The sequence below is a fragment of the Trichoderma harzianum genome (assembly GCF_003025095.1).
Source record: "Trichoderma harzianum CBS 226.95 unplaced genomic scaffold M431scaffold_14, whole genome shotgun sequence".
Classification (NCBI taxonomy): domain Eukaryota; kingdom Fungi; phylum Ascomycota; class Sordariomycetes; order Hypocreales; family Hypocreaceae; genus Trichoderma; species Trichoderma harzianum.
This window is the reverse complement of record NW_020209262.1, coordinates 289,647-315,705: the sequence shown is the minus strand read 5'-3', so window position 1 is coordinate 315,705 and position 26,059 is coordinate 289,647. Positions and strand designations below refer to the sequence as shown.

Below are 26,059 nucleotides of genomic sequence, written 5' to 3'. Positions count from 1 at the left end.
TTCTTCTATCTCCCCAGAGTTCAAGAGTGGACAAGTCAAGTGTTGGACCCCAGTATCACAGGGGGCACACCGGCATTGAATCCCTTTTTTTGTTCATTTTCCAGCTTAGATCTTAAAATACAATTAATATTGAAGTAATTGCGGGAATATACATTGTCTGCACGTACATGGTCTCATCCATTTCTGTGAATCTCTCCCGGATATCGGAGAGACCTTCTTCTGTAATACGCACTATCTCGGTCATAGGTTCAAGGGTGTCATTGTGTACTACCTGATAAAGATGGAACTCGTTGATTTGCATCAAAGGGAACGTAAGAATTCGGCAATATTCTTTGTTCATACAAAGCCCCCGAGAAACAGATACTCCCGCTCTCTTCCCCAAAGGTGAGTCCGTAATTACTGCAGACTTGGTACTTATGCCTGGACTGGTGAACTCGAATGCTACATGGAAAAGTGACCTCTGGAGAGTCATATATAAGAGTAAAAAACGTGACATCTATCGCTCCCTCGGGAGTGGTGTAGTTGCCTATGGGCCAGCTCCCTTCGAGGACTGGCGCGATTCCGACCTAAAGATTGGCGTCCCTAGGCAACTGCACCTTATTCTTTTTTGTTGGCGAAGTCTCGAGTTCGAATTTCCAACGGAGGGTCTTTTTTCCTTTTTCTTTTTTCTTTTCTTCACAATGCATTCTTTGTCTAGATACGCATGTAATGAATGGGTCGGAGAATAGACACCTTCATCAAAGTGGTTGCTCAAGCCTCCCAGAGAACTCACAAATTAATACCTTATTCACTTGTGTATGGCAACATGCAAACACAATATTGAGGCATCTGGTAGTGTATCTCAATGATAATACAGAAGGGGTTCTTACCTGGTGGCCCATCTGGATGGAAAACCGCCGAGGAAGCGTCATTATCCGAGACCGAGAGATTGATGATTAGAAAATACTCAGCTATAGAACAACAGGTGTAGTTGAAGGGGGGAAAAGTCAGTGGTTGGAAGCCAATATGACCAGGAAAATGCTATAGACAGAAGGCGAAGAGAACATGAGACGGAACGAGTTGCCCAATGGTCACGGGACGACAACAAAGCGTTGGTGATGATTATGTCGGCCGTACACATCGACCTTGTGATGTTGGTACAGAAGCTCCATCATCACACCAGGCCTGGATGATCTTACAGGACCGTTTTGACAGAAACACTGCCCACTCAACCACACAACAGTTCCGTCAACTAGCGACAGTGAGGTATCAGGAAGAAAGCGACGATCTGGCGAACCACCTTGACGACTCCCATCAGATGGGGACAAACCTTGAACGTCGATACAAGACGTCAGATCACGGACTGGCGAAGAACCTTGATACCGTTTTTTGAAGCTGGGAGGGAAAATGCAGCCCTACAATGGCCCTGATCACGCTCAGCAAATCATGCTCTGCGCTGAGATGCTGCATAAGTAAGCTGGCGTTTCATAAAGTTGCAGGCTATTTTCGATAGCTTATCATCATTGTTGAATTCGATTGTTGTACTTTAAAGGTAAAATGATGGAGAAGAAACTGGCCTGATCCTCACAATCTGCTTCTTTGGTAACCGGGATAGTGATGAGCCGGCCAGCTCTGTGAAACGATTTATAGACCTTACGAGGGATTGAGTGAGGCCTTGACGAAATAGCCTTGACGTTTAGGATACTCTACCAGCAAGTTACTGCCATTATCCTTTGTCCTGCTCAAGCCATTGCCCTCATCGTCCAATAATTCTCCAGTAATATTAATATTACTAACCAATCACTATATTATAGCTACTACATCTACTACATCTACTACATCTACTACATCTACTACATCTACTACATCTACTACATCTACTACATCTACTACATCTACTACATCTACTNCTACTACATCTACTACATCTACTACATCTACTACATCTACTACATCTACTACATCTACTACATCTACTACATCTACTACATCTACTACATCTACTACAACGCCGTATAAATATCACATTAAGACGCTGCTCCTGGGATGTAAACCCAGGCCTAGGTCTGGGGTAGGTGGTGCCCATCACGACAAAGATGATATCGTTTTCTTGACCTTGGAACGAATCAACTGTCGACGCCGGAGGGACGCCCTTGAGTGCCTCGTATACGGCGTTTTTGCGCATCATGCGGTCGAGGAGCTCCACATTGGCCGCATACGGGGAGATGATGCCGATCTTAGAGGGGTCAGATTTTCTTGGATTCGACTAGATCGACCATGAAGTCCAGGGCAATGGTGACCTGGTCAATGCTCTTTTTAGAGCCTGTGGTATCGTCGGGCTAGACTCGGGCGCCTGGAGTGTGTATAAAGACTGGGAGGAGCTTGCCCGCGGGGGAGGGAGTGACAGTCGGATACTTTTCTTGTATGTAGTTCTCCAGGGCCCTACCAGAGTCCAAAGAGGCGGTCGCAACGTTGCAGCTAGTGGCATATACATGGGGCACCCTTGATAGATGATGCGAGAGACCATATCGAAAAGCCCGTTACCCATCCGCAACTGCGTTGTAAGACGATAGACGGGGATGCTACTGGCCTGGAAAAAAAAGGAGGGGGGATATGTCGCCAGATTTTGAGAAGCGGTTGAGGAAGTTGTCGCCATCATCTTTATCGTTGGTTGTCAAAACGGTCGGAGGTAGCTGCTTAGGGTCGCCAAAAATGAAGCAAGGAAGCAAGGCGAGAGAGTGTTGCCCCAAACACAGTACAGGTCGGCTCGGTTCATGTTGGCGGCTTCATCCACTGCAACGATTACTACCCATGTGTAGCAGGGTTGTGAGGCGATATATAGGCTAGGTAGATCACGGAGACGCCATCCTCGTCGTCGTCATCTTGTACAATGTTCCGTCCACGGAATGTCCGACGGGAAGACGATTGAGGGGGAGGTGAGAGAGAGGTGAGGGGGAAGTAGAAGCGTCCGTCTGGAGTGATTGTGATGCCGGAAGTACAGTTGGAGATGCACTTCTCTTCTGCTGAGCTGCCTGTGTGGGGGAATCTATAATCCACGGTTAGTAGATGAATATAAAGCAATTGGAGAAGGACTTGCTGCTGGGAGACATGATGCCGGCTGCAAACGTAGGCGTAAACACGTAGACAGCAACCTTTAGAACCCCCTGCTTTGACGCCAAATGAAAAGTACTAGGAAAAAAAAAAAGAAAACTGGTCCAACAGGAAGAACTAAAGGCGCTGCTACCTGGGGCAGAAACGCGAACGACGAAGGAAGAGGGGGGACTGATCTACACAGTAGATCAAAAAACGGCAAAAGTCGCAGCGTAAACACAGGCGGGCAGGCAGGCAGAGCAGATAGACGGACGACGAGGGAAGAAAGGAGATCAAGGACAAGTGTAAAGCGGGAATACTGCGATCTCTTTCAAAGCATGAACGAATTTTAACTGTACTTTTTAGCAGATAGTAGAAGAAAGTAATGACAGCAGAAGAGAGTAGTAAGTAGTCGAAGAAAGTAGCGGATAGTAAACGAAAGTATCGATACTAGAAGAGAGTAGCGGATACTAGAAGAGAGTAAATAATACTAGAAAAACTACCGGCTAATGGAAGAGATTATATAATACTGGAAGAAGTTAGCAGATAGTAGATGAAAGTAGCAATAGTTGAATAGCTAATTTGGGAGGCTGAATAAATGGACACTCCTATAATAGAAATCACCTCTTGCAACCCCGGAAACATTGGATACGGACTTTGGACCAATGTTCACAGGCTTGATCGACTCTCTACAGCCTCACAATGGTGACATGGTAACGAGAGTCTGCGACTATACTGGAACTCCCTTGTCATGGACCCCAGGTCCCCGCGCCATCTCTTTGGAGGCCATATACCCATTCGCCATCAAAGAGAACAACCGCATTGCATACCACGCCAACCCCAACGTATGCTTCATTGCGACAGCTGTCAACTTCTCCAAGAAGAGGAACCCGCCCCTCCATCCGCCTTTGGTTGCCTCATGGTTCAATTACCATGATGATGAGAACATGAGTTTCGACAAGCGCAAAAGTCAATGGGCATGGACAGACAACGCGCTGTCGAATGTCGCCACCATGTCTCACATTTTCCGTTTGGAGCTTCCACATGTGGATCAAATCAAGGCATGGCAGCATTGGACTCTAGAAGAGCACAAAGAGGCGTCAGAAGTACTCAGAACAGGGGCCAGGCTCCCTATAGTCGACCGTTTGCTTTCCGGGCTCAATTCGCGGAACCTTTTTCGTGTCAGCGAAGACAAGCCCAGCGACGCTCGGGCTTCTCAAATTGAGGCTGGCACGGCTATGTATCCCACTCTTGTCCAGATTGGATCCACGTACGGTCTCACGCAGTACGAGTTCGAGTACTACCTGACAATCCCATCCCCGCGCCGCCTGGATAGAGTCTTTTGCCCTTTCCACGTTCTGTCTCGGCCTCAAGCTCGACAAAATGGATGGGACTGGAATAAAGTCACGGCCTTGACCCGCTTCATGATTCGGAACCTCTCGAACTACTGCAACAACGATGCTTTTGAACAGGGGCTCCAAGAGGTCTTGCTCAACCAAACCAACATGATCTATGCGCCATGGACACGCCCCCCAGAGGATTCTCCTCAATATTCCGTCTCTACAATTGACTTTGGAGATATCTCGCCTCCTCCAGCTGGTTTTTTTTTTATTTTTTTTTTTTATAGAGAGATTTGAACTCTTCTCCTGCAAGAACTCTCATATGCTCGCGACAGTTTTCTGCCTCGATTTTACGATTCAGCCCCCTTTTTACAGCCCCCCGCCCCCCCTTTTTTTTTTCCAATAGGCAGACTTAAAGGTCTGTCGTTGACTCTGTATTAGGTTCTCCGCGTCATATGCCTATTTTGGATTACTGTTGTTATAATAAATAAATATCCAGGGGGTTTCTTTAATTATCTACTACTGATGCTATATTCTGCTACTCTAGCTATATTTCTCTAGTATTTGCCACTCTAGCTATATTTCTCTAGTATTTGCCACTCTAGCTATATTTCTCTAGTATTTGCTACTCTAGCTATATCCATCTAGTATTTACTACTATAACTATATTCCTCTAGTATCTACTACTATGGATATATCCCTCTAGTATTTGGTATAATAGCTATTCTTTTCTTTGTTTGTTTACAAGTACTTAGAAAATTAACAGCCTTATCCATCATTGACTCGGCCATCTTGATGATGTACTTGCGATTAATGGTGGAGAAAGTTCACTGCAGAAGAGTCGGATCACTCTTCAGGATTAACGGTTGCCCGGAAATAGTACCAGTCTCCTAGGAGCGCTAGTTCAAGAAGAGACACTTTTTCAACCACAGATTGCTGACTCTTTCTATGTCCGCCCAACTGGGCAAATAGAAAACCCGCTAGATAAACAGAACAGGCTCCCCAAAAGAGGATTATTTTGTAAATTATTAAATAACGGGAAACACCAGTCTCTTGCGAAGACAACAGAGCAATCTGACGCGGGAAAACGACGATGAGAACTGCACGGGGAAACAGGACAGACTTTATAGTCTGTCTAAAAAGAAAATAGTGGTAACAGAGGGCAGAGTTGTAAAAAACGAAACAGAAAATGAGGCAGAGAACTGTCGCGAGCATGAATGGAGAGTCCTTGAACAAGAAGAGTTCAAATCTCGAAAGGGCCAGCTGAGAGAAACGATATACCATCTCCAAAAGTCAATTGCAGCCGGCCCATGCGCAGCCGTAGTCGCTTACCTAGGTACTTTAACGTCCGTGGGATTGGGTCAGTCCCAGAAGGTATGATTTCTTTGGCCCGCAGCAGATAGTTGAAGAACTCAACTGGATATTTACTACTTAAAGGAATGTCTTATCAGTAATACTGAAATAAACGGCTTTCTGGTTACAATGTTTCAACTTCACACACTCGCTGGGGTGCTGGACAGCTACTCCTTAGAAAATTAATAAAATCCATTAACAAAGTCCCCTAATAGCTGGAAATATCGTTCCTTGACAGTACAAAAAAATAAAAGAAAAAACAAACAAGTAAGCAAACAAACAGTACAAAAAGCCAGGAACAACTCAACTCCGAACTGAACAAACCATTTACTTTCCCTTCTTGTCTGAAATCTCGTCTTTCACAAACAACCCCCTTCCTCAAAGCATATTCCTCCCCCATCGAAGCATTCGCGGCTGCCTCGTCGTCTGCCACCACTTCATCACCTCCGGCGTATCTTTTTACGAGATGAAAATAATGTCTTCCCAATGATTTGCTTCAATACTCTCCAACGCTGCTTTCAGACCAACCCTTTGCATGCTCTCTCCAGGTAGAACTGTCTGCCTTCTGAACAACAAGCTCTCTACGTGTTGCACGGGCATGACCATGACCTTTTGGCCTTCTGTATAAGGGGGAAATATCCCACCTATATCACTCTTTAGTCCTTTAAGAATGTCATCTTTGAGATCAGCCCATTCTTCGGACGAGAGGCCGATGACTCTCTGATCTTGCGGCGTAGTTTTCGGTTGAAGAGAAGGGAAAGTACGTTGAACCGGTGATAGTACGTCTTCATCCTGCCATTTTCGTGCATTGAACATGTTCCGAAATGTCGCAAAAGACATGTTATTTTGGGCTTGAGATTTCCCTTCAAGCGAGCGGAGCGCATCGTCGCGGTGACGCTGCGTTTCGTTCGCTTCACTGTCAGGGGACTGCATCTTTTTCGACAGTAACTTGAGGGGCTCAGGTCGGAGTTTCTGATGCTGTTTTGTAGAGCGTTTCGATGATGAGGAAGAAGATGCGAAAGACTGCGATCCTTCTCTGCTTTTACTCGACCGAGAAGAAGCCGCTGATAGCAGCATACGGGTCATGAGGTGCTTTAGTCGCTGAGATGATGTTTTGGAGGACATGCTCGCGCCGGAAAGACAACTATCGATATCTGATTCCGTTGCCGACGTTGAACTTGACCAACGGCTTTTGAAAGCAGTATCATCGTCGTCGTTAACGGCACACGTACCAGCGGTCTTATGATACCTCATTTCATGATCATCTTGCTGATGAAGACCAAACGCCTGTCGCCACATCATTCTATCCCGAAACAGGACCCGATACTCTTCGTATTCCCACCAAGAGTTCCCTCCTCTTTGGATTTTAAGCGGGAAGCATATTCTAAGCATCGGCTGTTCCTTGGGAGCAATGGCAACAGGAGGGGGCTTTGGGGCTGCCGGAGGAGCGGTCGACCAGAAGGGGAGCATGTTGGTAATGCTTGTTAGAGGCATTCTGAGAACTGTGTAAATGCTTTGGATGTCTTGGGTAGTAAAGGGAATGAGCATTTTCTTGACGATGAGCTTCTTGAGAGCAGCATTATATGAAGAAGTTGGTGAAAGAACTGGCATACAATACAAGAACAGAATAACCAAGCAACTCTTTTATTGAATGTGTTCATAGCACTCTTGTATGTATGGCTGTTGCTGTGAACAACTGCGTTCATCTCAGAGTTATCTATGTATGAATGTCTGTGCATTCAGAGAACTGGCACACATAACAAGAACAAAATAACTTAGCAAGTCTCTTGTTGAATGTGTAGAACACTCTTGTATAATGTATGGCTTTTGTTGTGAACAACTGCATTCATCAAACTTATTTGTCTACGCATGCATGCATGCATGCATTCATTCATTCACCCATTCACGTACTCAACGTTCAACAAGTCGTTCATTCAACAGCGCAATCCCATTTCAACTATGGCTACCGCTTTAGAGATGAGAAAAAAAAAAGAGGGATCCCCCCGCAACTATCCTCCAAGTGTCATACTTCCAACTCCGTAGAAATGTCTATGTAATACAAAAAAAATAAGTGTACTATGTACCAAGTGTGTCATCACAAATGCCGGCCGTATGAATCCCCCAAGCCAAAGTCCACAATAGAAAACTCCTTTGTACCAATTTGCCGCCTTCTCTGATTTCATCTCCTAAGATTGGGAGAGCTATTGAGACCCTTTGTGTTTGAGCAATGTGAAGTGTAAATGTAGTTTGATTATATATTTTGTGTTGAGAAATTGCTGCTGCATTGCCACAGCTTATCCGTGGGTGAAATCTTGTTCAATCGCTTCAACCTCGGCGTCGAGTAGTCGCCCTTGTCAGTTCGATGACGGTGTTCATTTGACCCGCCCCTATGTTCTCATGACAAAGGCCTCGCCATTTTTCTGTTCTTATTTGGGGATTCGAGCGATTCGATTTGAAAGAAATACCGAAACAGCCTCTTTTGTAATTGATGTACCGAAAAAGGATAGGAAAAAATAAGCCAAAGCAACCTTCATAGGGTGTCGTCTGATGGATCACGACAGTCTTCATGTCATATGTAAAAAAGCAAATATTAGAGTCCAAGATGGTCGGCTATCTTTGCCACGTCTTGATGAATCGTTTGCAAGAGACTGGGACACTAGCCCATGCGCCGTCTCTTATTCTCGTGACCGGGGCTCTCTTTGATCCCAAAATCATCTCGTTGAATCTCTTCAGTCCCCGTAGGACTCGGAGTGTCAAATTTATGATTAAGTCCTGGGTTGAGCCCTTGGCCGAGCCCGTCTGCGTCCAGATTAAAGTTGAAGTCAGTCCCGTCTCCGTAGTGAGTGGCGTCATTCAGAAAAGCGTTGCTATCAAAGAACTGATCTAGGTCCACATTGGGAGGATCAAAGTACGCTTCGGCGCCATCTTCCAGGCCGGGAATGTGTCCGTTCGGGCTCAATGGCCCCAGGATATCGCTCAGTTCGTGAATTTTTGCGTCCTGTTCGCTCTGTAGACGCTTGAGCTGCTCCAGATCGTTTTGGTTCGTGCTAATATGCTGAAGAGAGGGAGCAGGCATGGTTGGTGACCGCAAGATGGGTGAAAGTGAGGGTGCTGCAGTAGTGCTTTCTTGTGCGGGAGATGTGATACCTGGGGAAGACATTTTCCCCAGAGGATCAGACACGGCAGGTATGTTTGGTATCGCGGATGCTGATGACTGCGCTGCCATGAGGTTGACTAGCTTGCTTCTTTGGTCGCTGCTTAGGGTATTTGGGGCGTTGTTGACAAGCTCAGTTGCTTCCGGCAAATCAAGGCCTGCCGAGTTGCTTGCATTGTGGTCGTTTATAATCTTCATCATCCGTTCGTGCGGGTTTGTCTCGAGTTCCTGTCTCAAGCTAGGTGTCGAATCTGACGGTGATGTATCAAGAAGCTCCGTAACGTGGCCCATCTCCGGGTGAACGCCGAGGGGGTGATACGGCGCGCTGCTCGTTGATGACGACCGACTCGCCTGGGCGGCTTGCGGGATCGGTGGAAGTAGCTTTTGAGACTTTCTCGGAGTAGGAACGGCAAGTGAGTTGGCTGCGTTTGCTTGAGCTTGAAAGTAATCACCCAAGTCCACAACACTGCCTTGGTGGGACGGTTGCTGGCCCTGGTTTGCCATCAAGCTTGAGATGATGTCGCCGACGTTCTGCGAAGTTCCTTGATCCTCCAACGTTTTTCTGAAGACATTGGCCAGGAAATTGAGAATCGCATTGATTGAGTTTTGGTGTCGGTCGTGCTGGGTCTGGAACATGATTGCCTGATTGTACAGGTCATTGTTGTTTCGCTGCAAGCGGTTGATGGCGCCGAGAATCAGCTTTTGCTGCTCTCTCACTTTCTGCAGCTCTTCCTTGATCAGTGCCATCTCCTTTTTGGGGAGAGGTTGTGATTCCGTTCCAGTGGCAGCGGGCAGAGAGCGGCCCGCGGTGTTGGGGACCGGAACACCCTGGTGGCTTGGTGTTTCTTCATGGCCGCCGTCCTCTTCGCTGTCGCCATCGCCATCCTGGCCCTTGCTCCCCTTTTTAGACTTGCCACCGCTCTTGGGCTTATTAATAAGCCATAGAAGATTCGGGTGCCCTCGCCGAAAGTACGGGTTGGAATACTCGCTTGGACTCTTATTTTTGCGCTCACTAGCACGCATCGAGTTGTCAGAGAGTCCCACACACTTGTGGAAGCCGTACATGTTCAGCTGTCGGACAAAGGACGCGTAATTATTGTGTTTAAATAGCTCTGGAATCAACGTCTTTGCAAACTCATCCTCATCGAGCACGATGAAAGAGTCGCCCTTTTCAGACCACCGAATCAGGTCTTCATTCTTTCGTTCCTCGAGGAAGCTGGTGTAACGGTTAGGTTCGTGATCCCCGGACGTGGGGTCTAAGGAAGATGCTTACCTGCTCAGCTTCTGTACAAACGGCGGAATCTGCTTTCTTTTGGCCTGAGCCTCTCTCTTGGCCTTTTGGGCCATTTCTTCCAAAACTTCTACGTTATCTTGCCCAACCCCGCCTTCCGTGGCGTTTTGCGGGACGAGAAGGTTGTCCTCCCCAAAACCAGACCACCGATCCGAAGAAGGCTCATAAGTTGCTCGAAGATTCGTGGGAACCAGGGCGCGATTCATTTGTCGGCGTGCGAGTGAGTTTGACGGCGCGCCAACAGCCTGGGGGTACGTCGGCTGTGTTTGCGCAAGTCCGTAGGGATTCTCACTGTGTGCAGCGGCAGCACTGAAGTAGTCGGTGGGATCGGTTGTGCCGTCGGTACCGTTCCACTGCATCACAGGGTTTGCTCCGGCAATACTATCGGTGGCATATGGTTGTTGCATATTCCGCTGGATCGGTACGATTGGCGACGCACCGGGGGCGGCTCGTTTCCGGGAGTTTGGTGCAGACATGGTGAAGAAGATACGGCCGCGTGCGGGCCGGTCGCTGAGGAGTGTAGGGCAAGGAGTCGCGCGGCAGGCACCGAGGCCCCGTCAAGGACTAGATGAGGCTCCGGTCGCGATGTATGCCTTAGCGCAGTGCCGCGGCCCAAGGCAATAGCAACAATATGCGTCGTCTCGGGACACAGGCAGGTGTCCTGGATTCAGTGACAGCAGACAGGCAGCAAGTAGCAAACAGGCGCGCGGGTGAGCTGGCGCCTAACTCTCTGTCTCGGCCAGAGAACACGTCGACTCTTGGGCAGATGACTTGGAGATGGGGATTGAAGGCCTGGAATTCGCAATGGTACGGCGGCACAAGCAGGTCGATGATCCGGATAAGCTGCAGCTAATTCGCTAACAGCAAAAAGAATATGTTCCAAGAAAACAAAAGGTTTTATCGAACGCGCTGCGAAAAGTACTCGGTCGGTAGCGCAGCGATGCCTTTGGCAGGATCTACGGCTAGGCGGCAACCTGAGCTCTGGAGATTATGCGGCGCGACTTGTTGGGTTTCGGGCGGATTTCGTGCTCTGTGTTGGCGCAGCGGAGCGGAATTTGTGCTTCAGCCAGAGAGATTGTTCATCCCGGTCGCGGTATTGACGGGCTCTGGCTTGCTCAATGATGGCGGAAAGGCTCGTTTGCTGGGCTGGACCCAGATTTGCAGCCCGGCTTGACTTGATTGTCGTTTGAAGATTGCGAAAATGTTATCGTACTTTCGCCGGGGGCTTCGGTCAGAGCACTGTATTGGGATGCGGTCATCCGCTTCGAACCAATCAGCGCTCAGATTGAATGAGCAGACAGTTGATGGACAGAAAGATGGAGAATGGTGAGATTTTGAGCTCACATGCAAAGAGTATGCGCGTACAAAAGTTGACTTTAATTGGTGTATCAGGTGCCCATGTTTGGATGTTGTACGTGCTTACTCATTTTGCTGCTCTGATTTTTCTGATCCCCACTTGGCAAGGCTGCTCCGCACGTGATGATAAGATGTACAAAGCAAAAAAAGTCGCCGCCGAAACAATGCTGAGCTTTGTTGCTTATGTCTTGGTTGTATTGGCCTTGGTTGAACAATGAGTCCTCGGGGCATTTCAAAATGAAAATCACGAATATCAAAACACAATACAGCTATACAATTAATTGTTCATGCATGGATGATGCTTTACTTTGACTTACTGACTCGCTTAAACACAGAGGCTGACACTCACAGCAAGAGGGTCTTAGTCAAAAAAGCAGACTTACATGATGCATGCAGCAGAGTCCACATAAGAACCGGAGATCCTTGCCCAAATGAGGCGTCACAATAGCCTCTCAACGTTTTCATCCAAATGGAGATTCACGAGACAATGGTTTTTAATCTAGATGTTGCAAACAATGAATCTGTCCCTTACATCTCCGATGAACATGCAAGACATTTGCTCTTTGTCCTCTCCAACTGCCAAAAGTAAAGTACAAAAAAAAATGACATGAAGCTCTCCACCTTTGAGTGGAGGGCAAAAAGCAATGTCCTCGGTGAGGCTCGAACTCACGACCTTCAGATGGCCCAAACTGATGTTTGGATCATATCGTCTAATATGAGACTGACGCGCTAGCCAACTGCGCCACGAAGACTTGGTTGTTGAGAGCCATGGCGTCGATAACACAGACTAGAAAGTCAGTCTGACAACTGTGACAGCAGCTCGCGACTTGAATTGTATCAACCGTGAATGATCCTTGTAGTAACGGGTGGAACAGAAGAAAATCAGCTTGTTGCAGTAGCCTCTGTCTAGCGTCATATCTGAGACTAAACGTTTGTTTGGCAAGTAGTTCACGGCAATACTGGAGAATAGCTAGTAAATTCTTCATCCAATTTGGATATCCTCAAAAGGTTGCTTCCGGTATATTCCCCCTTAAATCATGATATTAAACAATAACCAAATTATATAAAATATAGACTGGCTGCCGCCCATCTCGCAGTACTCCGTACGCTACGCCATGATGCCAAATAAATATCGATGTAAAGAGACGTAACATGAGTGTCGCCATTTCATTTTGCTCCCCTACCGGCCAAAGAAGCAGCCTTAGCCATTTGAGCGTTTCGTGCCTGATCCCACGCCCTTCCAGACCCGCCAGCCCGAGCCTCTCGTTCAGCCCGTTTCTCCTCCTTGAGTGTCCGTGACTTCTCCCGCGGATCTATGACGACCAACTCTTCTTCAGCTTTCCTTCGGTTGCTCAGGTCCTTACCCAGTTTGTCAGCCGCAAATGAAAGTGCGTGAGACATCCAGCCTTCGTCATCGCTCTCGTCCTTTTCCTGCTTATCCCAAGACGTGCAGCTTTGGCAGTTTGCAATAAAATGCAAATCGCACAGCTCGGCTTCGTCATATTGCGAGGGTTTCTCTGCCTCGCCCTGCTCATTGTCAACAGGGGTCTCGGTGGGCAGCTCCTTGGATGGCGGAGCCTTGTCGAGCTTCGCCTGAAAGGCTTTTAATATGCGAAGAGATGCTTGATCTTCATTCGTCGAGGCGTTGTTGCCTCCAGGCCGTCTTTTCCTTCCCCGTATAGACGTCTCAGGTATCATTGACTCTAGTGCCGTCTTTTTCTTCTCCTGGACAGGTTCCCCAGAATGAATTGTCCTCCTCATTGAAGCCTTGAGTGCAGCGAGTTCTTCATTAGCTTTTTCTAGCGCGCTCTTTTCTTGTACTGGCTCCGGCTCGGGTGATGGCTCAGGGGACGGCTCTTTGCGCTTCTTGGGTGTGGGTATAACTCGCTGTCTCTCCTCCTCCTCTTCGTCATTGTCCATGACATCTGAAGCTGGCTCCTTTCCTTTATCATGAGTCGTTCGGGTCTCACTCGCTTGCTTATCTGAGGCCTTGGGCTTGGAGGGCTTTGATTTTGAGCTCTTGTCTTGAGACGCCGGAGTCTCCTTTTCCTCTTCCATGATTAGCCTCGTGTCAAATTTGGCCTTCTTGAACACGGGCACTTCTTCGTCGCCCTCTTCATCTCCAAAGCTCAGTAGCTGTTTCCCGCCCTTCCTTTTCTTCTTCTTTTCCTTGTCCACCTTTGGCTTCACTTGTGTTTGTGCCACTCTCGACCGCTTCGTCATATCGTCGAACGGGTTAACCAAGATCTCTACGCTTGTGATCTTGACTGGGTACAAGGGTCGCTCGGTCGCCTCGTCAACTTCAGATTCGCCAATCTTTGCCAGATTGTAGATTGTGTCGCCGGCGACTCGGCCAAACATTGTATTCCGGCCATTGAGCTCCTCTGCCTTGTCCAGCGTAAAGAAGAATTGGCTGCCGTTTGTGTCGGGCTTCCCCTCGTTGGCCATTGCCAAGATGCCGCGTCGATTGATCTTGAGCCGGGAATGGAATTCGTCCTTGAAGTTGATGCCGTTGGGCCCTGCGTTCTGTCCCTGTCGCTGGTCCATGGGCCAAGGATCCAGGTCGCCGCCAAAAGCGCCTCCATCGTAGATTGACTCGCCGCCATTTCCGGTTCCTGTGGGATCGCCACCCTGCACGATGAAGTTTGGAACAAGTCGGTGGAAGATGGTGCCGTCGTAGTAGCCATCAAGGCAGTGCTGCAGAAAGTTGCGGCACGTTAGCGGCGTCTGCTTGGCAAAGAGCTCGACGTGAATCTCTCCCAGTGTCGTGTGCAGGATCGCCGAGCCTGTCGGCTGTGGCTCGAGGTTGTAAATCGCCGACATGGCTGGCTGTGCGTCATGGAATCTTGAACTGCAGTGAGTCGCAAAGCTGATGGTTGAACCACGCGAGCTGAGCTTTTGAGGCATCGCGCCAGACCCACCGTTATCGATAGCTTCGACATCATCTTGCAGCTTGTGACTTACACCAAGCGTCTGGCCCAAAGCTACCCTAGAAAGAATTGGATGGCTTCAAAATCTCAACGGCCGCGACTACAGCAGATTCTCAAATCTAAAAGTTCTTAAACCTGCTAATCATACTGCTACTATTTCATATACAATACGAGAGCTTATTTTAATATTGAGCGGAGAAGAAATACTACCGAAGTTATGCTTCGACAAGAGCCGTCACTAGATGCGAAGACGAGCTTGGGAAGAATCAACTTTGGGCGATATAAACTAAGCAAACGATGTGTATTTAGATCACTATAATTGTGGGGTTTTAAAATTTTCGACGCAAGGTACTAGGTACAGAATAAGTCCCCGTAGAGGATAAACGCCCAATCCTCCTTCGGTCAATGTTGTACTGTCACTTCGCACCACCTTTCAACATTCTATTTCGTTTTAGAAGAACTCGATCCAGATCCAGACCCGTGAGAGCAGCAGCTACCGCAGGAGTGAGTGCTGCTCTGCGAACGGTCTCCGTGTGAGTGAGTATGCGAATGTCCCCTGGATGACGAGTTGCTGCTAGACTTGGCCTAATATCCCGAGCACGCATATCGTCATTAATATGAAAGTCAATATAAGTGTAACCTAAACCATACCTGTTCTCTCTTGCTAGCAGAAGATTCTCTGGGCGCTCCGTATCCCGGCATCTTGGCGATTTTAGGTATATTCGTGCTGTCTAAAAGAATCAAGGAGTATAGTAGGCAAAGTTTGGCTCAAGGCTGTTGATCATTCTAAAAAGTAAATTGGTGTTGAATGGACCTTATATATGCAAAAGCCGTCCATAGCTAATCGTGGGCAAGAGACCCGTGGAATTGTTACAACGTATGACGACTGATAGGCCATCAAGGTATTTACAAAGAATGCAATGTGAGTGAAAAATAGAAATTTTCAGCATCATCTACTATATCTCATAGGTTTGACATGCTGTTGGGTTTCTTGAACGGCAACTCTCTCCACCCAAGATCTAGTGGTGTTGCAGTCGACATGTATACGGTTTACCAGTTGCCACGTGCTTTTGCCACTTCGAAGTAGCTATGCTGTGTCAATTAACAATTATCAGCTTGCTCCTGATCGGTAGGTATCATATTTTATGGGAATCAAGCCGTATAAAGTTGAATATGGCGAGTAGTACGAAGCATCAATAGCATATTACAACTGCTTAGAAACTGCTGTCAGAGTAATAATGCACTACCGTGGCTACGTTAACTGGTAATAGATTGGATATATGACTGACGTCCACGGGTCCCTCCATACGGCAGCAGCGCTGCATTGCTTGAAGTCTTTTTGGGTAAAGAATTGATGCCCAATCTGAAAAATCTGCATCTTTTTGAACCATCTAACAAGAAGAATTGCATTCCAGCGCCATGTAGCTGCGACAGCACGTCTTGTAAGTTGAAGTCAGAGCTTCCACTCTAAGCCTGGGCTAGTTCAAGGCCGTGCACGGGGAGTCGGACATGGTAATGGAACCGATTGGTGGGAGCTCTACATGGGAGCCACTCTACGGCTTGGTGTTGTGTACATGCAGATATCACTTATAACATATAATGTATCAAGGCTCAAGACTGAAGCTGGCGTTGAGTTGGCCAAACTATATGTACGTGTACTGTAGGCATTGCATGTGCGGATATTTCATATTGATAAAATCACCTGGGCAAGCTAACAATATCTGACGCTGCCTGTAAGTCCAGTCTACATGTGCTGCTCACAATATCATCCGAGCCCAAGTGGAGGAACGCATGGTTCGAGCTCATCAAGCTAAAACGGCTCCAGCCAATGCTACAGCGGCAGCTTGGGGGGCTTAGCAAGGCACGTCAGCAGCCCCAGCCCCCCCAATTTGTCGCAGCTACAGCGCTAATCCCAGGTGCCGATGCTGCAGCTGGTTGCCGCTGGCGTCACAGCACGTCGTCACTGGTCAGCAAAGCTCCGGCAATCGTGGTCCATTTCCTGTTTTTTCCTCCTCCTGACACCACCAGAATCTGGGCGGAGAGGTGCTGTCAATTGCGTGGTTTCGGCGTCCTGACGTTTGTGATTCTCTACCTCGACTTAATTAATACCGTCTTCTTTCTCGTCAATAGACTGATACCCCCCAACCGCTAATCAAGATGAACCCCAATAAGCTTCTCGAGGAGCACCAGGCTGCTGTCGCCGAGATCCAGAAGCAAGTCAAGCACTTCTACGACAACAAGAAGCCGTTCCGAGTCTACCATGGCTCGACAAGCTCCACGCGTCCACTGTCCTTCAAGGCTGATGCCATTGTCGACACCAGCAGCATGGACCGCATCTTCCCGGTCAATCTGGAGACCATGACCGTGCAAGCCGAGCCCAAGGTGCCCATGGACGCCCTGGCTGCCCACACCCTCAAGCACGGTGTCATTCCAAAGATTGTCATGGAATTTAAGGGCATCACCGTTGGCGGTGGCTACTCTGGCTTTTCCGGTGAGAGCAGCATGTACCGCTATGGCCTCTTCAACAATACCGTCTCCGAGATTGAGATTGTGCTGGGTGACGGCACGCTGGAAACGGCCAACCGCGAGCACAATGCGGATCTGCTGGAGCACGCTGCTGGCAGCTTGGGCACGTTTGGCATTGTCACCCTGCTCACCATTGAGCTGATCCCGGCCACTACATACGTCAAGCTGGACGTCCAGCTGGTCAACGACGTTGCCACGGCCCACGACTTGTTTGAGGAGGCCACCAAGGACGAGTCAATCCACTTCATTGATGGAGTCTACTTCCGCAAGGGTACAATTGCCGTCATGTTTGGCCGTTTTGTCAATCTCCTGCCCCAGGGCAGGTCTGCTCTCAAGAAGATGGAAGTTCACTGGTTTGCCGACACCATTGAGGACGCTCTTAAAAAGAAGCCCACGGCCGAGAAACCCATAGACATCTACATGTTCACACCCGACTATCTCTTCCGCTATGACCATGGCGCTTTTTGGGGTGGCAAACTTGCCTTTAAGCACTTCCACGTGCCCGAGAATGCCTTCACCAAACGCCTGGCCGACCCCTTCCTCGACAGCCGCACGTGCTACCATGCGCTGCACAAGTCCGGCCTTGCCAACGAGTATGTCGTGCAAGATTTTGGCATTCCAGCGAGCACGGTCAAGGAATTCATTAGCTTCGTCAACGATACCCTGCCAGAGCTGATGATCTTCTTGGCTCCTTGCAAGGCCCCCAAGGAGATTGGCTTGACCTCTCGTTTCAACGCCCGCGTCGATGAAGTTTCGGACCAACGCATCTTTGCCGTTGGCGTCTACGGCCGCGGACCTCGTGACCCGAAGGCGTTTTACGAGCTCAACCGCAAGCTCGAGCTGCGAAGCGCCGAGCTCATGGGTGCCAAGCTCCTGTACGCTCGAACTTACTACACCGAAGACGAGTTCTGGCTCATCTACCGCAAGGATGTCTACGACGAGATGCGCAAGAAGTACAAGGCCGAGACGCTGCCTTCCGTCTATGACAAGCTCAAGGCGGATATGGAGACCGGTGTGGGCAAGCGAAGGCCTGTGCGTGGCATCCTCGAAACAATGTGGGACAAGGCCATGGGCAACAAGGCCTACATCCCTGTGAAGAAATGAAGCTTTCTCAAGTAATGCCAAGGGGACGATTGATTGCGTGACATGTTGGATATGTCTACCTACCTAATTACAGCGCTTTGTCAGCCTGTGTGATAGATACCCCTGACTTTCTTCCTTTGAGCTCTCCAAGTAAGAGCGTTACTTTTCTTTCTCTAATTTAGTTTTCCGATGGAATACTTTTCAATGATACCAAGACAGTTCTCGTCTATTGCATTCCATAGAATAAAATCCTAAATTTACATTTGCCTCTTTGTTAAATACTCGTTCTTGTATGTACAGCTTGATATCTGACATTGTAACCTCCCCTCTCAGTCATACATGCCGATAATTTCTCCCACAACGCTGCGGTAAATGCCCTTTGGATCGAACTTTTCTCGTACGGCCTTGAACCGAGCGAGGTACTGTATACAGACACTTAGTTATGATCAAAAGGAAGGAAAGGAGCGGGACTCACGTTGGGATCCAAATTCTTGACGGCACGCTGGAACACATCGCGAGTGTTCTTTGTCCAGTGAGGACGGCATGGAAATTCATCGACCAGCGTGTTGGCCAAGTTGATATCTGCAGCAAGGTGACATATGATGAGTATTGATATCGTTTTGATATTGAGATCTTGTAATGAACAACTTACAGAAAGCTTCATTGTACCGCTTCTGGTCTCCAAGACTGGGCCGGAACGAAGGGAAATCAAACATGATCGCGCCCTTGCTCCAATCCTGCTTATCAGCCGTACCAGTAGTAACTTGACCAAGGAAGTCAAAATGCGCCTTGCCAAACTTGATGTTAATACCACTCCTGTACGTCGAAGCCATCGGCATCCACTTGGCCTCCTCAGCATCAAAAAGCGCGCGAATTCGCTTCAACACCTCATTCGCCCTAGTAACGGGAAACGCCAGCTCAAGTGTATACCCCTTGAGCCCATACTCCCACTCGGGCTTCTGCCCGGGGTACAGCCCGCCGATGAGAACGTCGTAGTTCCAGCCGTAGACGGGCCACTCGGTGATGGCCTCGTCGGTGACCTTGTCGTGGAAGTTTGGCTTCTCCCAGAGCCCGAAGAAGATGCCCTCGGCGGCGAGGTTGGGGAAGGGGCTGATCTTGCCGCTGTTGAGGAGGACGACGGCGGCGGCGGCTTCGAGGGCCGTGACGGAGAATGTGGATTGGAAGCCTTGTTGGGTGCTGGTGTTTGTGGGCACAATGTCGTATGTGCGCCAGTGGAATTTGCGCTGGGATGGCCACCACTGGGTGATAATGTAAGTGGCCTTATTCTTTTATCAGGATAGATGCAATGGATTGTGAGCTTACCCAGAAGTTGGCTGTCAAATATGGCGAGATGAGTTTGTAAATGTCTCCGTTAAGGACGTCCTTTTCATCGAGACTGTGAAGAGATAAATGTTAGCTTGAACTTGAAGGAAACCCGTTGTGAGAGATAGAAGACAAGACCAACGTCGTTTGCATGGCATATACTTTGGTCTCTGGAAAGATTTGCATCTTTATCCTCGCAATAATCCCCAAGAGGCCCAACGAGGTTGACGCAGCAAGCCAATCGTCGTTGCTCTCATCCCGCTCAATATGCTGAATATCCCCATTCCCGTCAATGATATCCAGCGCAAGCACACCACCAACCACCACTGCATCCTCTCTCAATGAAGTGCGATGCGCTCCCATCGCAATACTGCCTCCAAGGGTAATGTTCCAGTTAACCAATCCAGTACCGATATTGGCACCTCGCTCATGAAGATACTCGGCCAGCTGGAAGAAGGTGACGCCGCCCTCAACCACTACAGATCCACCATCAAGGTCAAAGTCGGAGATGCCGTTGACAAACTCGGTGCGGATGATGACCGTCTCGTCGTCTGAGCACTGCGTGTCGTACCACATGTGGCCTCTCCCGCCGGCACGGACTTGCAGACCACGGGTTGAAGCGTCTTTGACAAGGGACACCATCTCATTGACGCTTGTTGCGTTGTGGACTTCGACGACGTTGTGGCATGATGGCGATCCTGGTCCGTCAAAAGTGTAGTATTCGAATGCCGATGCTGTGCCTAGTAGCACGCTGGCCAAGGCAGAAAGGGGAAGAAACATGGCGAGGCTTTAGTTGTCCAACTATCGACTCTTAAGGTGAAAGATGTTGTGAGAGAAGTGGTCGAGTCGAGGTCGAGTTGCTCCTCACGTAAGATGTAGCTGGGCTGACGATACCTTATTTATAGGGATCTGCCAGAGCTGCCTCTCCTCCCCTGACCTTGCTTCTGCCAACAAGCTGCCAAATCAAGATTCTCGTTATTGTTGAATGCATTTCCCATTAATGCGAATGTTCCGCGTGACCTTCATGTCGTCTACCAGAACCGCGGCTGCGACTTCTCCTTTTGCCCTGTCCCAGTATCCGCGCCGTCACTGCAGCACATGTGAAAGGCAACCAGTTCCTCTCTTTTAGGCATCGTGACCGAACGACTCGCCCGTATTCACATCGCACTTCTCCGGACCATTGTACAGATACGGCCCTTTACTCACATGGTGCCCTCCATCGTGATCGTGTACGACCCGGCAATTGGGGGGTTTATGCGTGTTGTCTCCCTCCGACGAGGAAAGGATCGTCACGGTCCTCCCTGAAATGATTTTAGCTCTCCGCGTTGCTTTTAAGTCTAAAGTAACGTTATAAAGAGCTTTGTGCGGGGGGACGAATCGTCTTTGGGGATTTGGGGCTGGGGGAGATGAATTGGCTAGACTGGTTCATGCAATGGAACGCTACGAGACAGGCGACGAGAGCTTGAGATGCGGGGAGCATACAAGCGAAACTGCTGTGATGCCAGACCGACTTGTCCTTCTTGATGTTGAATTTATCTATTTTCCTTTGGACGGCAGCTTTTGGCATTTGTCGGATTAATTGTGTCGTGTTGTATTTGATGCTCGTGAGGAGCCGTCTATGCTACTGGCACTGACTGTATGCCCGTCTTGGTTATGACTGTATGGCTGTATTTGTATTCAACCATCACTATTTTGATGAATCTCTTAAAGCTTGCGATTATGATACTCCAATACGACTAAAAAGGCTAAAATCTGCATGTCAAGGGCCGGGCCTTTTGAATAGTTAGTGTCTCGTCCTGACCAGCTTCCACATCAAGACGTTGTTGTTACATCTACGTTGTACATTGTTTATTGCATCGGAGTCCGCGGACCTGCGATTGGTGTTCTATATTGCAGGTGTCTCCAATCTGTTTCTTTGACAATGCGTGAACACTTCATTTATGAACCGCACTTGAATAGAAGACGACTTTACTCTAGGCGTTGAGTTTTGAAGCTCAACCCAAGCAATACCTCAGACTCCTAGAGAGGGTAAATATACTGTTTGACCAATCTCGCTATAATTGTAGTTCATGCTCTCTTGCTTCACGCAATATTGCTCTCCATGTCTACTTGGCATCTCTCCATTACGTCTTTTCGGGTGCTTTTATACACGTTTCGTTGAATCAGTGGCTGACTTGGAAGTAGTATCAATTCAAAGAACTAAACGATGATAAATATGCGTCAAGCCCCATGCCATCACATCATTATAGTTTTACTATCACATATACACATATTCAACCAGGGATCTAATACTGTCTCTTATGAACATCTTCGTTGCTATATGTACAAACGAGATCCACCTCTCGATAAAGGTCATCCAATAGAGTACTAGGGATGCTATATACTTTCATGCATCCGGTCTGGCACAGCTATGCAGTGGTGCCAATTTGGTCGATCCAGCTGTGAATTATACCTGGTACGTCTCAAATATATTAAACATGCCGGCTGTCACGCCATGTACTCGGCCGTTGTGATGCATCTCAACCATCAATATGCGGCCCAGCCCTGACTATGCATCTCAGATGCGTTCCCGCAACTCAGCTATTGTCATGGGCATAGCCGTCATCTTGAGTAGCAACAATTATGGGGCTAATCAAGGCATGGGGGTAGATTGCCAAACTATTGCTATGCGGGAGAAACTTTACTACCAAAATACTGGTGATTCAAGGTTTAAATAGAACACCTGTAAAATCTATCGAATACGCCCACCTATACGAGATAGTTGTTGTGTCTAGTGCTGCGTTATTTTCAGCTTGTATATCGTACTAGTGATGATAAATTACTACATGAGTATGTAAAGATATGGCGTATATATTCATAGTGTGGAAGGCTCAATGGATTTGTTGTAGTTCCGAAACCACTGGGTTGTAGTTCCGAAACTAACCCAATGCTACGTCTTTGACTCTTTGGGTTCTAATCAGAGATATAATTTGTCTTCACCTTGAATACAAGGCTCCTGGATCGAGTATCAAGGCATTGGGTAACTCGACTATGAAGTTAAAGATGGCTCTAGATACTTGAATAGGCAAAATGGTAGTGTGCGCCTGCTCACTTGCAAATGGCATCCAGTCTGTCGAATCTGGTACAACTATGCCCCTTGTTTCGGATTCTTCTAAAACAAGATGCATGTGTTTCTTCCATGACCAAGAATTAAGTATTGTGATTCGAAAGGGCGGCGGGTAAAATTGATGATGGAAAGCAAAGCAGTTTACGGAGTGAAAAGGGCAAGCTCTCTCAGCCGGAGCCACGAAAAAGCCCGTCGGCTCAATTTAAGCCTGTCAGCGATAGCGCCATCCACCACCTCGTGTTAGTCAACGACGTGAACTCTCGGGTAATAGAATAGCCAAAGGAACGAAATACGGCGCATTTCACACTTAATCATCGTGTCCGTTTTCTTCCCCAACCGACGTGCCGTCTTCTTGTGAGGGTGTCGTAGCGGAAAAAGATGATAATGCCGCTGCGGCGATTCGGATTGGAGGGCCTTGAGATTGGCGTCCTTTCCGAGACTTAGCGGTTTCGTTTCCCGTAGCCGTTTTCATCGATAGCCCGCTTTGTGCTTACCCTCGACGTGTAATTAACGTGATGTGTGGCTTCGATTCATCTGACAGTGACACTTGGGAGTTCCCGCGGGCCCCTTCCGATGTGAGCACTTACAGGTCATATCGATGTCACTTTCACGGGAAGCTTGAAATGACCTCTAGGAAAGGAAGAGAAGGGAAAGAAGGCGGGGGAATCAGTAATGAGGCTCGGAGATGTTAGATAATAAAGTGTTGATCAAAAGTTTATGGAGGTGCAGCTTCGAAATATCCTGGACGAATTCCTAGCCCGCTATTGGAAGTTCTCGATCGTGGGTGGAAGGAGCCACTCCCCCCGCACTTTTCTTATTTTTCGGCCGGAAGTGTATGTTTGCCAAGGTACTTCCCTCCTCTACTAATCAAGAATCTTGGCGAGTCAGCTTCTACAAATCATGATTTTTTTTTTTACTTTTCCTTCATTTTCGTATAGATGTTGTTAGTGATGACCATCTTACTCGAATACTGACGAGTTTCACCATCGGCGAAGGCTATGCAAGTCGGTGTCTATCGCCGACGTAAAACCACAGGGAACTGAATCCTCAACCGATCGCTGTACAAACTACCGAATAACCGAGGCCAGACACCGAATTCGCTCTTAGTGCCGCGTTCAAGTTGCGAATAGCAGCGTGCCAAAGGTACAAGCGTCCGATATAGAGACGCCAAGGAGAGAATAATCAAGGCTTACAATGCTTAATGCAGCACGTGTTCATGTCAGCGCCGCGGCGGTGGAGTTTCCGGCGTGTTAATGAGATTGGGCGGTCCATTCTCCGAGTTTGGAGTTTGTTTGTCGTGGGAACAAGTTGAACAAATCAGGTACTGTAATACGGAACTCTCCGCATCCAAAGACTGCATTACGGATATAGCTCGCATGCACACTTACAGTACATGCCATTATGTTTGCGCTTGACTAAACCCCATGGCCACAATGGCATGTTTCCCGGGGTATGCCTGTACGAGCACTGCGGTTATCTGGAACAGCACGGACTATCGTGCATGTTCCATAGGGCCGGCCAAATCCCACAAGACCTATCACCCCGTAGCGGGCCGAGACCTATCGATTCTCTTCACTGGACTGGCCAACAACTGAGCTCTCGGTGAGACGGATGTTGAGCTTACTGGAAGCCCATGCCGGCTGCAAGGAAGCCTGGGGAAAAGGGACAGGGTCAGCCGCACCTATTCCATAAATGACTTGGTCCAAAGCCTCAGACGTACGATTTGACGTCCAGAAAGAGGTCCTAGTATCATCTGGGCTTTTGTTGCCTTGTCTAGCAATCTAGCACCATGCTGCTGCCGCTGTCACAAGGTACTGTACTGTGCAACAGCTCAAGTGCTGCGGACTAGCAAGAGCTGCCTGCTTCTCCATGTCTCCATCTCCCCATGGGAGGAGTGGAAACTTTCTCAGAGCGTCGAGCTAGCCCCCAGTGCCACAAACGACGGCGCCAATTGCATCTAGCGATACCAAAACTTGCCGCAGTTGGCCGCGGAGAGACGTGGAAGGGGACCAAGAGGTAAAGCCATTCAAGGTTGGCATAACGGAGCAAAGCGGGGTAATCAATGCTAGCATCTTGAATCCGACATGATTCCGAAAATGGAAAACTTCCACCTCGCACAGGAGGTTGTTCCGAAGGCATGCCGTTTGGGGCTGAATATGCAGCTGCCGGGCATATGGCTTACGGGATGCTTTGAGACGAGGGGAGAAAACACGGAATTTCCCGCACGCGGCAGAGTGAGGCAGTTTGTATGAAGTAATGTGACGATGAACCAATGGCTCGTTTGGGAGGCTGAGGAGCCGGTGTTGGCCGTGCGAATGCGAATGCGACTCGACGTTGCGACGCGTGGATAGATGCGACTGAACAAGGCTGTCTTGTCTGTTTCATGAGTCTGATAGCAACCCATCGACGTCACGAGCGCAGGGCCTCATCTCAGTTAAGGTTTGTTTCTCCAGATTCTGGGGCAAACTCGATTACCAGCACGGTGCAAATTGCGCGCCTAGATTTCGGCAGTAGAGTCAGGTTGGGGCAATTCAGGGCGCCAAGATGCAAGATGTTGCTAAGCCAATGCAGTCACTATTCATCTTGCACGGCTTGATGGTGTGAACGAACTACTGACCCGATTTGAAATACTGAATGGCGGCGGCAGACTTGGGACGATTGGTTCGCGGCGGCCATGCGGGGAGCGGAGAAGCACAAAAAGATTGCCTGAAGAAGAAATAAGATGTCAAACGCGGCACATCGCCGTTGCTGCATCGAAATTAGTCAAGTACGGAGTACGGAGAAGACTACGGAGTATGGCTTCTCAAGATAGGGCGTACGGATGCGCAAGCTCAGCCAAAAGCAAAGCGACTATTCGCTGTTGGCCATCTTGAGGCCAGAGGATATCTATCTGGTCAAGGCTTCGGAGATGGATGTCATCATGAGCCACCGGGCTGCTGCGGGGAACCGTCTCAGAACCCCGGAGTCGCTTTGGTCGAGCTCCGTGATTCGTCGGGATACAGGATACAGGCGACTAGGACCTCTTGCAAGCAAGCACCAGACACAAGTGCTTCGACCAGCGCGGTAACCGGTTTCAGCATGGCCTCGAAATGCCGGGTTGTGCACAAATATCGCCTCCCCTGATGAACTCAAGCTTGGCCCCCGGCAGCCCGGTCCCGCTGCGGATCTCATGCAATAGGCGCTCTAGCCTCTGCAGCGGCACGGACTACTAGGAGTGAGTGCTAGTCAGTGCGAGTTCTCTGATAATCAACTTGGGTTCGGGTATCGTCGCAACGAGAGACGCTGGTGGGGATCCGAAATAGGCGTCCCGGCCGGTGCTGTGTATAGACGGACTGCTCTTTGGCCGGAGAGCTACTCTGCTCTTGGGCAGTCGGCGACAGTCCCAGCATGTCCACGTATACTGTACGGAGTGCTGTGGGTTGTCAATCCATCTCTAAGGTGCTGCCTCGCCTGAAGCTAGAGGCGAAGAAAGTGGGATGGGGGTCTCGAGGCCTTGCTCCCCCTTGCCGAGGGCGTCTCCATCTTGTC

The 26,059-nt window shown here is 48.7% G+C and overlaps 7 protein-coding genes and 1 non-coding gene across 8 annotated transcripts; 2 read left to right on the top strand and 6 right to left on the bottom strand.

Moving 5' to 3' along the window:
- Positions 1–1,984: 1,984 nt before the first annotated feature.
- M431DRAFT_63851 (hypothetical protein) lies at positions 1,985–2,164 on the bottom strand (the record flags this gene model as incomplete). Its single annotated transcript, XM_024921649.1, has 1 exon — positions 1,985–2,164. A coding segment is annotated over one exon (180 nt), but the record flags the coding sequence as incomplete, so codon positions are not given.
- Positions 2,165–3,734: 1,570 nt separating this feature from the next.
- M431DRAFT_534053 (hypothetical protein) lies at positions 3,735–4,858 on the top strand (the record flags this gene model as incomplete). The annotated part of the gene is made up of 1 exon (XM_024920910.1): positions 3,735–4,858. One exon carries the CDS (start codon positions 3,735–3,737, stop codon positions 4,704–4,706), a length of 972 nt encoding a protein of 323 aa, XP_024770088.1. The 3' UTR covers positions 4,707–4,858.
- Positions 4,859–6,221: 1,363 nt separating this feature from the next.
- M431DRAFT_485799 (hypothetical protein) lies at positions 6,222–7,256 on the bottom strand (the record flags this gene model as incomplete). Its single annotated transcript, XM_024916323.1, has 1 exon — positions 6,222–7,256. One exon carries the CDS (start codon positions 7,254–7,256, stop codon positions 6,222–6,224), a length of 1,035 nt encoding a protein of 344 aa, XP_024770087.1.
- A 1,162-nt stretch (positions 7,257–8,418) lies between these two features.
- Positions 8,419–10,683, bottom strand: M431DRAFT_95157 (hypothetical protein; the record flags this gene model as incomplete). Its single annotated transcript, XM_024924668.1, has 2 exons — positions 8,419–10,132; positions 10,190–10,683. The coding sequence occupies 2 exons, from the start codon at positions 10,681–10,683 to the stop codon at positions 8,419–8,421; spliced, it is 2,208 nt and encodes a 735-aa protein (XP_024770086.1).
- A 1,525-nt stretch (positions 10,684–12,208) lies between these two features.
- M431DRAFT_t165 lies at positions 12,209–12,315 on the bottom strand. The gene has a single exon. It is a non-coding gene; the product is annotated as a tRNA-Met (tRNA).
- A 199-nt stretch (positions 12,316–12,514) lies between these two features.
- Positions 12,515–14,412, bottom strand: M431DRAFT_511972 (hypothetical protein). The gene has a single exon (XM_024919768.1). It carries the CDS (start codon positions 14,384–14,386, stop codon positions 12,731–12,733), a length of 1,656 nt encoding a protein of 551 aa, XP_024770085.1. The 5' UTR covers positions 14,387–14,412; the 3' UTR covers positions 12,515–12,730.
- A 2,238-nt stretch (positions 14,413–16,650) lies between these two features.
- On the top strand, positions 16,651–18,123 carry M431DRAFT_499229 (hypothetical protein; the record flags this gene model as incomplete). The annotated part of the gene is made up of 1 exon (XM_024917774.1): positions 16,651–18,123. One exon carries the CDS (start codon positions 16,651–16,653, stop codon positions 18,121–18,123), a length of 1,473 nt encoding a protein of 490 aa, XP_024770084.1.
- A 308-nt stretch (positions 18,124–18,431) lies between these two features.
- Positions 18,432–20,205, bottom strand: M431DRAFT_95636 (hypothetical protein; the record flags this gene model as incomplete). The annotated part of the gene is made up of 5 exons (XM_024924723.1): positions 18,432–18,524; positions 18,578–18,684; positions 18,755–19,361; positions 19,426–19,498; positions 19,568–20,205. The coding sequence occupies 5 exons, from the start codon at positions 20,203–20,205 to the stop codon at positions 18,432–18,434; spliced, it is 1,518 nt and encodes a 505-aa protein (XP_024770083.1).
- Positions 20,206–26,059: the final 5,854 nt, after the last annotated feature.